Source organism: Muntiacus reevesi, chromosome 13 (genome assembly GCF_963930625.1).
Source record: "Muntiacus reevesi chromosome 13, mMunRee1.1, whole genome shotgun sequence".
In the NCBI taxonomy this organism is placed as follows: domain Eukaryota; kingdom Metazoa; phylum Chordata; class Mammalia; order Artiodactyla; family Cervidae; genus Muntiacus; species Muntiacus reevesi.
In genome coordinates, this window is record NC_089261.1 from 52,456,396 (window position 1) to 52,470,626 (window position 14,231).

Here is a 14,231-nt window from a genome sequence, read left to right on the forward strand (position 1 = left end):
AGTAAGCACTTATGGTTCTCTCTCTCTCTCTTTTTTTAAAAATAACTTTTGGCCACACCCCGAGGCATGTGGGATCTTAAGTTTGCCCACCAGGATCAAACCTGCACCTTCTGCACTGGAAGGCCGAGTCTTAACCACTGGACCGGCAGGGAAGTTCCTACAGTTCCTTTTAGATACGAAAAAAAATCTGCTCATTATAGCCAAATGAGTATCATCTTTCAATGTTTTTCATTATAGCCAAATGAGTTATCATCTTTCAATATTTTATTAACGGAACAGTCCCTAATACTTTGGGTCACTGAAATGGTGCATAAATATTTTTAGTGTTCTATTATGTATAATAATGTTGCTCTGGCTTCCTTTCAATGTGCCTGAATAACTAGAATATGACATTTCCATCTCAATTAATACATACTACCATAGATTAATACACTGACCAATATGCACTAATTTTCTTCTCATATCCCTGAATAACACACGGGATTACTACTCTAATTAAAAAGTGCAGTTGATCTTAGTATTTACTGTAAATCCCTAAAAGAAGGGTCAGTCTTACCGTATTAAATCAAATTAACATTTGGACATTAAAATTAGGGACAAACAGATTCTCAAAGGCAATCTGTAAAAACAGACCAAAACCAATGGAAAGCCTGAAGCCTGAAGGGAGTGTGAAGAGAGGTGGACACTATCCTCTCTTCTCCAGGGAATGGTCCCGGAGCTGCTGTCCCTCATCACTGAAGGAAGGACTCACAGTGGGCATGGGTGGCAAGAGCTCCCATCAGCCATTCTCCAGTCATGCTCTTAGGGTTTCTCATGTACCCAGAGTTAAGGAAATGAGACACAATAGTAGAAACAGCAACTTGACATTTATCTGTCTACAGTGGACACCTTCTGTATCAATTATTTTGAAAATTAAGTATTTAAAGCATTTAAGACTTGGGAACATTGACAGGTAAAAAGATCAGTTACTGCTGTCACAGGTATTTATGTATAACAGACTTTGAGAACAACAATTCCCTTGGATTAAAAAAAAAATTTTATTCTAGATACATGAAATGATATGGTATCTTTAATATAATAAAGAACAGTTCACATACCAGGACTTCTTGAATCTCTCAAGCAGGTAGGAGATTCCATATGAAGCAGGGCTTCAGCAGCTTCAATTGTCTTATCTGTACAGTGTGCATTACTGCTATGAACTGATGCTTCCACTGGAGGGAAAATAAGGTCCACTCAATAAAAATGCATTGAACACATTACTGAACTAAATGCTCACGTTTAGTTCATAACTCAAAATAAGCCATTAATACATATTAGTCTATACAAATTACAGAAATAATTTAAAAACTAAAACAACAAACCTGCCACTTATAAAATGAATGTTGATTATAAAGCAACTATTGAGATTAATTAGAAATTTCTGAATCTTATCCAAAGGAAAACAAAGACAGACTCTTGAAATTTGAACTCTGTATCAATTTTAGGCCAAAACTAACTTGGGATGGGGGGAAGGATAGTTGTAGATTAACAATCCTATGAAGTCGATTGTAATTTTAACATACTGCTACTAAAATCAGGGGTTAACACCTAGCAGAATCAGTCAGAAACTCATATTTCTAAATTACTTTAATGAATCAGTTCAATTCTTACAAACCCTCCTGGTGAGTGCACTGGAGAACTTAGAAATTTTCTTCACAATTATCTGCTTTCTTTTCAAGATTTCACTGGCCTTGGCTGGGTTTCACCCAAGAAATTTAGAAAGGCAAAAAAAGAGGGAGAGTGTTCCTATCCCCCCCTTCATGAAGCCTTTTCTAATTCTACCACCTTTTGTAACTCCTCTAATACTTACTTTATGCTTAGCTGATGAAATTATTTATGAAAAAGCTTTGGTTCTAGTCTCTACCACTTATTTCTGTAACCTAAGGCCAGTAATTTAAATCCTTGTATGGCCCAGTTTCCTCTTTCACTAAACAGTAATATTACTTACCTCATACAGTTTTGAGAATTAAATGCAGTTTTCCTGAAGAATTTAATAAATGGTGATTTATCACTTCTATGTGATTATAAGCTCCATGAGGTCAGGGAGGGCTAGCTCCCTGCCCACCCACCCCCCTGTTTAGCCACACGGCATGGCATGCAAGATCTCAGTTCCCAGACCAGGGATCAAACCCATGCCCCCTGCAGTTGAAGTGTGGAGCCTTAACCACTGACTGCCAAGGAAGTCCAAGGGAGGCCTGTCTTAGTCATCTTCACATCTGTTATAGACCCTAACACAGATTCTTCATATAGTAGGTATATAAGTATTTATTTTATTTATTAAAGTTAAGGACAACTGACAGACCTTACAGAAAAGTAGCAATCCAAGCATAAACTCATTATCCTAATGATATATTAATTTCACATCCTGATTTGAAATACTGAAATTCTACTTTCTAAGAGGTTCTGAAACACGAATATGTTTAACAGTTTCTAATTTGATACATCTTTCTCAAGATGTCCTCTCAAGGACTAAAAGAAATATACAAATTTCATAAAACCATTATAAATTCACAAGTTCTACACACTAAAGATACAAATCTTTTAAAATTATTTCTAGTAAACTTTTAATTGAAAAAGATTTTTTCACTTAGTTTCAAAATTCACCAAGTGCTAAGGCCTCAGCCTTAACCACCAGTCATTTGGAGAGCATTTATAAAAAATCCACTGACTGCTTTACCACCTGTTGCACATCATCCACACTCTCAACCAAGGTACCGAGTCTCTCCAGTTGCTCTTTCCATTTATGGAAATCTGCACAAAGCTAAATGGTTCCAGAGAGGCAGCCAAACCTCTAAGTAAATCTATCTTTAGGTGACCCTGCTTACTCTTATCTGCAGCCTCACTGAAGCAGAGGATTCAATCAGTCCTTCTAGCTCAACTTTAAGAAACTTACCATTAGTAAGTATAAAATGTATTACCATTCTCAAGAATTTTTTTTCAAATTACCTCCCTACAATACTCATGTGCACTAAAGAACCTTAGGAAGAAGCAGTTTCAGGGTTTTAAAGTTTATTCTAAGAACTTCATTCTCTTTAAAGTCTGCTTGTGTTGCAATTTAACTGTTGTCTGAGGTGCTATTAATAAACTACCCTGGGTAAACTAATTCCTTATGTAATTGTATTAAGACACACCCTAAAACTCTACCATATTAAAGTTAGAGCTCTGAGTATTTCATAATAATACAGCAATAGAATCTTACCAGATATTTTAATGTTTTAAGTTATAAACAAAATTTCCCAACAGTTACATATTATACTGCCCCAAATTCCTACATAGCTTGAGGTATATTTTCTTTCTTTTTTTTTTGATGTATATTTTCAAAACCATGATTTCATGTTAGTTATGTCAGTGAAAATTTCCTAGCTCTTATTTCCAACCTCAACCTCCCCTTTTTCCCTAAGTTCAAAATATTATTTCCCTAAAATATTGTACATGTACATAGTAAAACAAATAGGAAACATACAAATTTAAGAAAAAGATTATTAACTCATTTATAAATTTAGGATGAGAATATTAAACATGCATAAATTCTCTATAGACTAATGATCAGATCTTACACTCTATGTACAGTCAATCAATGGTTGTTCAGGATCTACCATGTGCTACAAACCTGAGACACAAGTGTGGAAGGCTCTCTGGCCTCATGAAGCTTATACAAATAGTTCAGAAAGTGTCAAAGAGATAAACAGGAGTAAAATATTTCAAAACAAAGATGCAAAATAATTTGACAGTTTCCATGAATACTTAATCCATTTTGTTAAAAGGGAACACTATCTCCTTTTTCTCTTCTTTTGTTGACCTAAGTCAATAAGTATTTTTGGGAACAGAAATTTAAGAAATATTTTTCCTATGCAAGTTTCTGTAATAATTGAAAACTTTTCAATACTATTTTATTCTTATCAGTAATTCAAATACAATTTGAATTCAATACAAATACAACTAAATAATAATTCAAATACAACTAAAAATTCTGCACAGTTCTTAAGGTAAATAAGATAGTGTTGTGCCATCAAAGTTAGCAAACTTAGAAGTGGCAGTTGAGAATTATCATCTCTTACTTAAAACTTGATTTACTGGTGTTTTTCTAGGCCTATGTATTAAGTTTATGGGAGTTTAAAAAAAAAACTCATTTAAAAAATAGAAACAATGAAGCAAAAAGTTATCTGACAGACACATCATCATCTAGTTACCACTAGTAGTTAGGTCTCTGGTCAACATTCCTTGAAAAACTAAATGTATCAAATAAATTTCAAAACTATTTTAATCAGTGTCAAAAATTAAATTTGCTTATGCCCTCCTTTACTGTTGGTAAGAGTCTTGTTCCATTTCTAGCTTTCTAATCAACTGGTGTTTGTATGGTAGACGATTCCAGACTCACTCAACAGCTGTTACTAAATACCAAACTTGGTAATTAAGTCTGACAAGAGACGTACCTCTCAGCTTTGCAGAAGAGAATGCTGGCAATAGACCTAGCTCATAATAATGTTTTTAAAAGTCAAAAGTAAAAATTAACAGCAGGAAAAAATTAGAAAACACTTCATTAGGTGATAGTGATATTCCCCTACAAGACCATAAACTAGTATTTACAAGGCCATCACCCGGCTACCCCACCTGACTTACCACAGCTTATTGTCTCAAGCCCCAGGACTGTAACACCAACAGATGAGTAAAGAACACAAATGAACACACTGAAGAGGAGGAAAGGTAAAGGCCTCTCATCTTTACCTGTGCCCTTTGACTTTCTGCAGCTTCATTATAAGGTTAAGAACGGAAAGAGAATAAAATAATTTTCTAAAGTAGAGCTGTCTGATAACAAGAGCCACATGTAATTTTTAAATGTCCAGCAGCCACATTGAGAAAAGTTAGTGGAAGGTGAAATCAGTACCTTTCATTTAACCCAGTATATTCAAAAACATTGCCATTTCAACATGTAAAAGAAATGTACATGGTAAAGAAGTTTTCTACTGTTTTAGTTTTTATGTTTTAATAAAATTTAAAATTTGGTTTATCCATTACATTTCCAATACTCAATCACCACATAAGGCTAGTCGCTATGGTACTGAAAAGTGTAGACTAATTAAACTATAGTACAGCTATTTGCAAACTTCTTTGGACAAAGAATCTTTTTACACTCACAGGACCACAAAGAAGATTTTGCTTATGTAAGTCTCATGTTTAGATATTTATCCTATTTGAAATTAAAACTAAAGCAACTTTTAATATTTTTTGTAAAAAGTAACTTTTTCTTAAAAACAAAAATTTAAAGAGCAGCTTTAGTTCACATTTCTGCAAATCTTTTTAGTACATAGTAGAAAACATCGGGGCTGTCATACTTGGGACTCTCATACTTGCTTCTTCATTTGATCTGTTACACCCAGCCATGTAGCCTCTAGAAAACTGCTGTGAACATTCGTAAAAGTGAAAAGGCACAAATCTTAGCGTTATGAAAATAATTTGACTCCACACACTCCCCTGAAAGAGTCTGGGGGGACTCCCAGGAATTTCAGTTTTTAAGAACCGCGGGTGTAATTTAGTATCAAACATAATTAAGAACACCCAAATTCTATTCTCATATTTCTGTAAGTTTTAGCTTCTAAACATAAAATCAATGTGTGGACAAAAAATTATGATTCCATTTCCGTAAGTTTGACAATAGTATTTTGTCAACTTACAAAGTTTTTTTTTTTTTTTAACTTTTCATAAATCAGAAACACTCTCCTGCCTGCCCCTTTCCACCAGTTAAATTTGTCCCTAAAGGAAACTGATGCTGAACTACCTGGAATGACTATTTACATATTGATGACTTACTCTTTAACTCAATTTTTATGAATTTTTAATTTTTTAAACACATTTTCAAATAAATTTTTTTAAAGTAATGCCATTTTTCCAATTTTATTTCAACACAGGCCCTCATTTTTTCACTGCCTGTTAAACTTTTTTTTTCAAAATAATGATCTTTTCAAGGTTGATACTAGGTATTCCTGTTTATAATAAATCAGATTTAAGTTCAAATTTCATGATGAACTTTGACAAACTAGACAGATTTGTTCTGTCCAGGAAAATACTTAGGCTGCATTTCCAGAAAAATTTCCCCCTTCCCCCTTCCCTTCAATAACTCAGTTAACGCAGGACAATACTTTTGGTTACCCTATTTCTCAAATCTCAAATTCTCCACTTTCCCAATTTTCAATTTCTCAAAAAAAGATGGAAAAAAAAGTCAAGGAAAGTATGTACTTGATAATAAAGGAGAATATTTTATGCTCAAAGTCTTCAAAAAATGCAGACCATATATACAAACACTTTTGCATAAATATTAAGGAATATTTATTTTTCCTTACAGACTAAATGGGTCTAAATTATTAAATAAACTATATCTTGTGTCTTATTCAACATCCAGACACAACCTCAAGCTCCAATTTGTTACAAAGATTGGTGAAAGGAGTTAACCTCCCCATTACATTATGACCTTAGACAAATTCACTCACATGGTGTAAATAAATCCAAGAAAATGAGAACCTTCACTTTCCATTAGATATATCTGAGCTGCCTATAGTTTTTGAGCTTTAAAAGTTAATAGAGATCACCTAGTCAATCCTGTTCTCTTACAGAAAATGAAGCTTTAAAGAGCAGTTTAGTGACAGCTAGATGAAGATCCTTATCTCCTGACCTCAGGGTCAAGGCTCCTTCTCAAACATCATGTTGCCAGTGAAAGTTTTTAATAAAGTATGTCAAGTCTTTACCGCAAACAAGTATTTTGTATGTTAAAATGAAAGTGATTTTTAATAAACAAGCATATTTACTTCATTCTTCATTCAAACGCCTCTGACAACATAAACACTGATAACTAAAGCTGAAGTTGACAGCTAAAGTTGACAGTTAAGTCTCTAAAGGAGGAAAGTAAAAGCAAAAATATATCCTCTAACATCTTAACATATAATAGTAGTGGTAATTCTAAGTGCTTTGTACCTATTTAGAAACAACAGTTATGCTAACAATATTCAGTAAAGCTTATCTCCTCTAAAAGTTTTCCTTACTATCAGTCATTCTATTCTACACTTATAAACCCATATAACAATCACTGCAATTAAATTTAACATTTATGTATTATATAGATTTTCACCTGTCTCCTCAATTAGACTGTAAACCTTTGTGAGGAATAATCCTAACACTTGATGACTTCGCTCAAGGGAATAAAAGTATCATTATGTCCATTTACAAATACAAACCCTTTAAACATTACTCTCCCAACATCACTGGAAACTGGCAGCAATAAAAATTAGATCCATGATTCTTCATTTTTTAGGTCACGTTTCCTCCCCAACTTTTTCAATGAATAAACCTTAACTAAACTAGCAAACCTGTCTCAAACTTCCTTCTAAGACAGAGTTTATAAAGAAATTTCAGATTACACAAACATAACTGCGGGAATATTTGAAAACAACTGTATTAAAATGTATTTGTCACAGAACACTATTATCACAAAAGAAACTTCAACTGTAAGATGTGTATATACTTGTGAAATGCAGCAGAACTCGAAAGCAGCATTTCACTTAAAAAAAAAATCATCAATAGAAGATAGAACCTTTGTATTTTTAAAACTGTGGACTGTTTGTATCCACTCCTAGCAACATATCTACAGATCACATTCGGTTTTGATAATGCCAAAAGCTTATAAAAAGGATCTTCTCTTGGCAAAATTAAGCCCTCTTATCTTCACAGTATTTTTCAAAATTCTAACTGCATGGGCTATCCTAAAGTTCTCATAACCACTAGGAACGCTTCTGAAAAGGTACACGCTCAACATGACTGACTTAATCAAAAGTATTGTTAGTACCAATAATATAAAACCAAAAATTCCATCCCTTAATTCATAAAGTATTATTAACAGACTGAATGTACACAAAGGACCAAGTTCTCATTGTACTCTGCCCCCTTTTCACTAATATTTAAGATCTTGCTCTAATCAGAAAATAACTGTCAAACGTGCTTTCATCACTACTCACTGTGATTTTTCTTTGGGACTGTGCAGTGCTACATTTTAAAGATTAAGTTCTGTTAAATATACATTTATGATTTCTCCCAATCGAACTGAAACACAAGAGTTTCACCAACCAAACTACTAACTTCACTACCTAAAAACAATGGATGGAAAACAGACGGTAAGACCTTTCACAGCAACGCTCTTCGATGAATATTCCCCATCTTCCAATTCCCATCGATGGCGATATGAAACAGAACCCTGGGAAAGGAACATTTATGCTCACTACAGTAAGTAAATCGTATTCAAGCACTGCTACGCCTATTCAGGACTCTCACTGCGCTGTCTGCTATTAAGTAAAGCTGCTTTTTCTATGTAACTTAAGTCCGTGCCCTTCCGCTGCAGCAGTGGCGCTGCACATCCCCCACCCCCGCGGCCACTTCCGTGTTTACACTCCTCTTCCCTCCAATTCCATGCGTACATTGTCAGCTTCACTCCCGCCCAATCTTCATTGGCCCAGCGCGGGCCCGGAGTCCCGCCCCCAGAAACCAACGTTCTTATTTGGAACAACTCAGCGAGCAGATTGGAACCAGAGGCCTGTCAATCCCGTCCGTTCTGTCCTTTCCGAGGCGCTTCCGCTAAGGTGGGAGGCTTGGGGGGGAGGGGAAAGGGGGGCAATTCCTTGCGGAGACTTCCCTAGGGCCAAGACTCCCTCCCGCCCGCCCCACCTTCACCCACTGTTTACCAAAATAAACGTTCTTCTCTGACGCCCCAACGCTCCGGGGCAGGAGTACAAAATACATTCCATGTCTTTTCCATTCTCCCCCCTAAAAAACAACAACCCACGAGGGAAGGGGCATAAACCTACTTCTCCACTGCCGCCCACTAAACGAGGAAAGGGAGGCGGGCCCTTGAGAGAAACACCACCCCGGGCCGCTCCACGTTATTAAGTGACCCTTTCCAGAACCGTTACTCCTGAGACCGCACAAGGTGGGGATGTGAGGACGAGGGTCAGAGTTGTTTCTTTTTTTTTTTTTTTTTTTTGGCGCGTATCGATCTACCGGACATGGCCCGGGGTTGCCTCGTCCATGCGGAAGTCGAGGATTTGTGGACCAAGTCTGAAAGAAGGACGGGGCGGGAGTGGCGAGCGTCCACCCGAGAAGCCCGCCGCCCCCGACCGCGGGCAGTAGCGGCCTCTCGGGTCAGACAGCGTGGCAGGCGCTGCCGGGAGACAACAGCCTCACTCACTTCCTGGTTCCTCAGCAACTGGGGTGAAGCGCACAACTCGTCCGCCCCCGAGTCCCCAACTTAACTGCGGTTCCGTTCCCCGGCACCCGCTGCCAGCGCTCCGCCCGGCAGCTGCCGCCGCTGCTCCACAAACCCACCCTGGAGCGACAGCGCCGGATTCGAGGCAGGTTACTCTCCAAGGTGATCACTTCCTGATTCGTCGCCTCCATTACTTCATTCACTACCCCCCTTTCCCCCGGCCGCCCCAGTGACTGATGGACATGGTCCCCCCTGCACTGACCGCTACAGGGGAGCCACCCTGCCTCCTGTGCACCCCCTCTCCTGCTGCACTGATGCACCGGAGGAAAGTTCCCCTGTCCTTACCAGCCCGGATGAGCAAATCCAGCTGGTTCGTGGGTCCCTCATGCAGAGACGTCGCCATGTTTATCCCGGGGCTGGAGCTGCTGCTTCACATTGACTTACACCGTGAGCAGCGGCGGCAGGGGAGGAGGCGGAACCCGCGGCCGGAGACACACGCCGTGCAGCCGACACACACTCACGCACTCGCACACTCAGACGCCCGGATCCTTGCGCGTCCTCCGACAGGAAGCCGAGGCCGGCCCGCCTCCCGCCGCCGGGCTGAGAAACCCCACCACCTAACGGCAGGGGCGGCGGCGGCGGCGGCCGCCTCGGCTGGCAACGCGATCCTTCCGCCCCGCGCCCAGACAGGAAGTCCCGGACGCCCGCCCCGGAGAGCGGCAGCGGCCCGCAGCCGAGGGAGACACCTGAGGCTGGAAGTCGCCCCGGGAGCCGCGGCTAGGACGAGGCCCCTCGGCAGGAAGAGGCACATTTCACGCTCTGCGGAAGAAAAGTCTGCAGTTGTCCCCACTCAAGAAAAGAGTCATTAATCAAATTTTCATTCTGGAAGAGATCTAATCCTAATCCTGCAGCTGTAAATAAAGGTAGCTGTTTAACTTGTTTGGCCGTGTCAAAGCTTATGCTACATGTAACCCGTCCACTTGAAAGGCTGCACTTTAAAACAGGAATACCAACTAAAAAAAGTCATACCCGGAAAACATTATAAAAGCTTTCCTTGAACAAAGTAAGGAGCATCCAGTTACTCTCAGGGACCGACTTTGTCCTTTCCCCCTAAAGAAGTGTTAGCACTCTAGATAACTATTTATTAAGAAACAGCAGAACATGCCAACCTCTGAGAGATTAGATTATCCTCCCCCAGTTTGCTAGTCATGAAGTTTATGTACCCTCTTATATTTCTATTTGGTTCATTCTGAAGCAAACGTATTTCACATCATCTACTTTTAAAGATCTTTTTGATAAAACCTTATTACAAATAACGTACATATTAAAATACAGTAAAAGCAGGAGCTAAATTGCCACTTAGTGACTACAAACTTACAACACAAGAAATCAAGCCTATAAAATGACTTAGATGAAGCATCATTAAAACACACAAAAAAATGCTCCCTTGGTTTCAGAGTTTCATAATATTAAAAATTAAACAAAAACCTGAAACAAAATGTTGCCCTATAGTTTCACGGTGCCTCCCTCCAGAATAAGTGTTCAAAAAGTATTTGCTGAATAAACAAAAGAAAATTTTGTTACTTATTTTGAATAATAAGGTGTAATTTTTATGATCTAGATTGAATGAACTATGCTGATAAATACAGAAAAAACTTTTTCCAATGGTAGTATTAATACAACGTCATTTTACAAATATTTGCCCAACATGTCAGTGCAACTTCAGAGTAGATTACACAGTCCATGACTTTTTTTTTCTTTTCTTCCAAATACTCCTTGATTCCCTTGGACCTTTCCCCTAGTCCTGCCCCCATAATCCCCAGCCTCCCCAAAAATAACCTATCTGCCATTTCCAACGTACAACCTTCCCTTAAACCAAACAGTGATTTCTTTCCTGTAGTTAGGTAAACTTGCCACCTATTGGACAAAACTGTATGATTGGTCGCTTTTATTTTTTTTAATTTCTAGTTAATTTAAAATAAGGATCATCCATTTACCGGGAGTATCATAAACTGAGAATTTCCAGATGAGAGGATGGTAAGGAATACTAAGGAGCTAATTTCTAGCTTTAGACAGAACACTGAAATTGGTAACAAACATGAATTTCCGCTCTTATAAATCAATAGATATTAATATGTTTTGAAAGGAAGAGAGAGAGTAAAGTAAAAAGTAAGCCAAAGGTTTATTTTTTCTGGAGGCAACAGTTGGACTTGGCTCAAAAGGAAACAAAATCTCTTCTCACTGTGGGAGTCACTTTGAAGACTCATACATAACTTTCATCTTACTATTTGCTTCTTGAGGTATATCTTTTAAGGAAGATAACAGTGTGTGTCTGTGTATTTTACTCTGAGTATATCTTAATTAAGGGGATTCCCTAGTGGCTCAGTAATTATCTGCCTGCAATGCAGGAGATGTGGGTTCAATCCCTAGGTAGGGAAGATCCCTGGGAGAAGGAAATGGCAACCCATTCCAGTATTCTTGCCTGGGAAATCCCATGGATAGAGGTGGCTGGTGGGCTACAGTCCATGAGGTCATAAAAGAGTCAGACATGACTCAGCTACTAAACAACAACAGAATCTTAATTATATAGACCCATATCTGCCATATATTTTAACTTTCAAGGAAACAGAAGCTGTGTCTATTCCTGCATAATGCTTCACAGTTAATATATACGCATATATGATATTTATGAAATATTAATAAAAATTATGTAGAAAGGCTAGAAAACATTCCTATATATATAAAGCTCTTATAGAAACATAATTCCCTAGAGTTTAATGCAATTCTGTTTTGGTCCTATAACTAGGCTTTCAAAAGTCACCAACATAATAGGAATAACAAGCAAGGTGAGACCAAGTTACAAAATAGATGAAAAGTTAAAATCCACTTTACTATTTTAGAAATTATAGCTGCTGGAAACATAAACTGGTACAAACTTTCAAGAAAGCAATGAGTGTCAGATATCAACAGTCTTAAAGAGGTAAATATATACTGATCTAGGAATTTCATTTCCAGGGCCTAGCTTGAGGAAATAATCAAGAAATTCAATGGATCATTTTATTGAAAAAAAATGTTCAAAGAATTTTTAACATCATGGTAAAATGTTAAAATATAAACGTGGCAGGACTAAGATATAATGCATTTCTTCCATACAATATCACTCAAGCCATGTAGACTGTGAAAATGTGTATATAATGCATATGCATATATGTGTGTATATATACACATTCACATACATACATCTGCATTTCTGAAGTCTTCAAGATTAAGCAGGTATTCATAAGCAGAATTTTTAAAATTGAGTAAGAATAGTTAGGTTAGCATGGTAGAAACTTTAGAGCAAATTTATATCCTGCTCATAACATTGCAGAAAGACATCCTCTATATCAAAGTATTGCTATGATCTAATAGGGAAAAGGGTAAATAATAACTTTTACTGAAATCAAAGCCACCAAAGTAAGTGCTTTACCTTCAGTTTTTTCACTTATTCTGCTTTACATTTCTGTAACATATTACCTCTGTGCTCATTTTATAGATGAGGAATGCTGAACAAGGTCATGGTGTTCAAGACAAGCAGAGCCAGGATGTGAACCCAAGAACTCTAACTCCATAGCCCTTACTCTCAAACACTTCCCCAAGCTCCAAAGTAACAAGGCTTGTTTATCCATTATGATGCATTTAGTACCTATTTTTCTGAAAATTCCTTAACATTCCTTCCTTCAAGAGGTAAAATATAATTTCCTTCTCTCCCTTTGAGTGTAGGCTGAACTTAATGGCTCACTTCTAACAAACGGAACAGAGTTGAAGTGATGGTATGTGACTTCAGAAAGTGCTTGATCTCTTGCTTTTGGGTCAATCTGAGGAAGCATCTCTGTGGAGAGTCCCATTAGACAAGGAACACTGGCATCCTGCCAACGGTCCTGTGACTGAACTCTCTAGGACACAAACCCTCCAGCCCTAATCAAGCCCTCAGGTGATTCCATCCTCATGAAAGATCCTGAGTTAGGAACCATACAGGTAAGTGAATCCCCAATCCTTAATCTCAAAAACTAGATAATATAATGTTTATTATTTTAAGCTGCTAAATTTGGATGATTTGTTAATCAGCAAAAGATAATTAACACAGAAAAGGAGCAGTTTAAACTCCCAACTTGTCACATTTTACACCTTAAAGAAAGAAGGGAAAAGTTTTAAAAATGACCTGTAACTTTCAACTACAGAGTCCTGAGCAGTTCTTTCCATGTCTGTCTTTATAGTCTGAGCATCAATTCTTTCATCCTCCAGCCTCTCCATTTTAAAAATAAGTTAAGTCATCAAAATATAATCATTACCATTAAAGTCTAATATGAATGAATGAATGCATGTGTACTCAGTCGTGTCCGACTATTTGTGATGCCATGGACTGTAGCCCACCAGGCTAATCTGCCCATAGAATTTTCCCAGCAAGAATACTGGAGTAGGTTGCCATGTCCTCCTCCAAGGGATCTTCCTCACAGAGGGATCAAACCCACATCTCCTGAAGCTCCAGCATTGGCAAGCAGATTTTTTTTTAAACCACTGAGCTACCTAGGAATCCAGGTCTAATATAACCGAAAATAATTAGATACCCTTGGGTACTTCAATGATTTTATGGTCCTGGAATAACCAAGATGGTAAAAATTCTTTAGAGGTATGTAAACATACAATTGTTTCTTACACCATACAGGTTTTAATGTTTTTAGCTTATTCTGGTTACTTCCTGTATTTTTTCTTTATCTAGAAAAGAGAATCATAAAATGTTATGGTTGAAAAGGTGCCTAGAGACCACATCACCTAGAGATTTTGAAAAAATTAAGGACCTGAACTGAACATCATGATCTCTTTTCCTGACTTCCATGAATCAAATATATTATACTTTAAAACCAAATATGTAACTGTGTGCTCTATCAGATACAAGGGCAACAGGCTT

At 37.7% G+C, this 14,231-nt stretch overlaps 1 protein-coding gene across 14 annotated transcripts in view; it reads right to left on the minus strand.

The window, feature by feature from the left end:
• ELF2 (E74 like ETS transcription factor 2) overlaps positions 1-14,231 on the minus strand; it is a 92,345-nt gene that overhangs the window by 9,514 nt on the left and 68,600 nt on the right. For 10 of the 14 annotated variants that reach the window (XM_065904802.1, XM_065904803.1, XM_065904799.1 and 7 more), the window contains one exon: positions 1,098-1,211. In XM_065904802.1, coding sequence (XP_065760874.1) covers positions 1,098-1,211 — 114 coding nt within the window. Of the gene's footprint in view, positions 1-1,097; positions 1,212-9,628; positions 9,836-14,231 lie in introns of those variants that run through there. The other 4 variants (XM_065904809.1, XM_065904807.1, XM_065904808.1 and 1 more) reach the window with 1 other exon arrangement.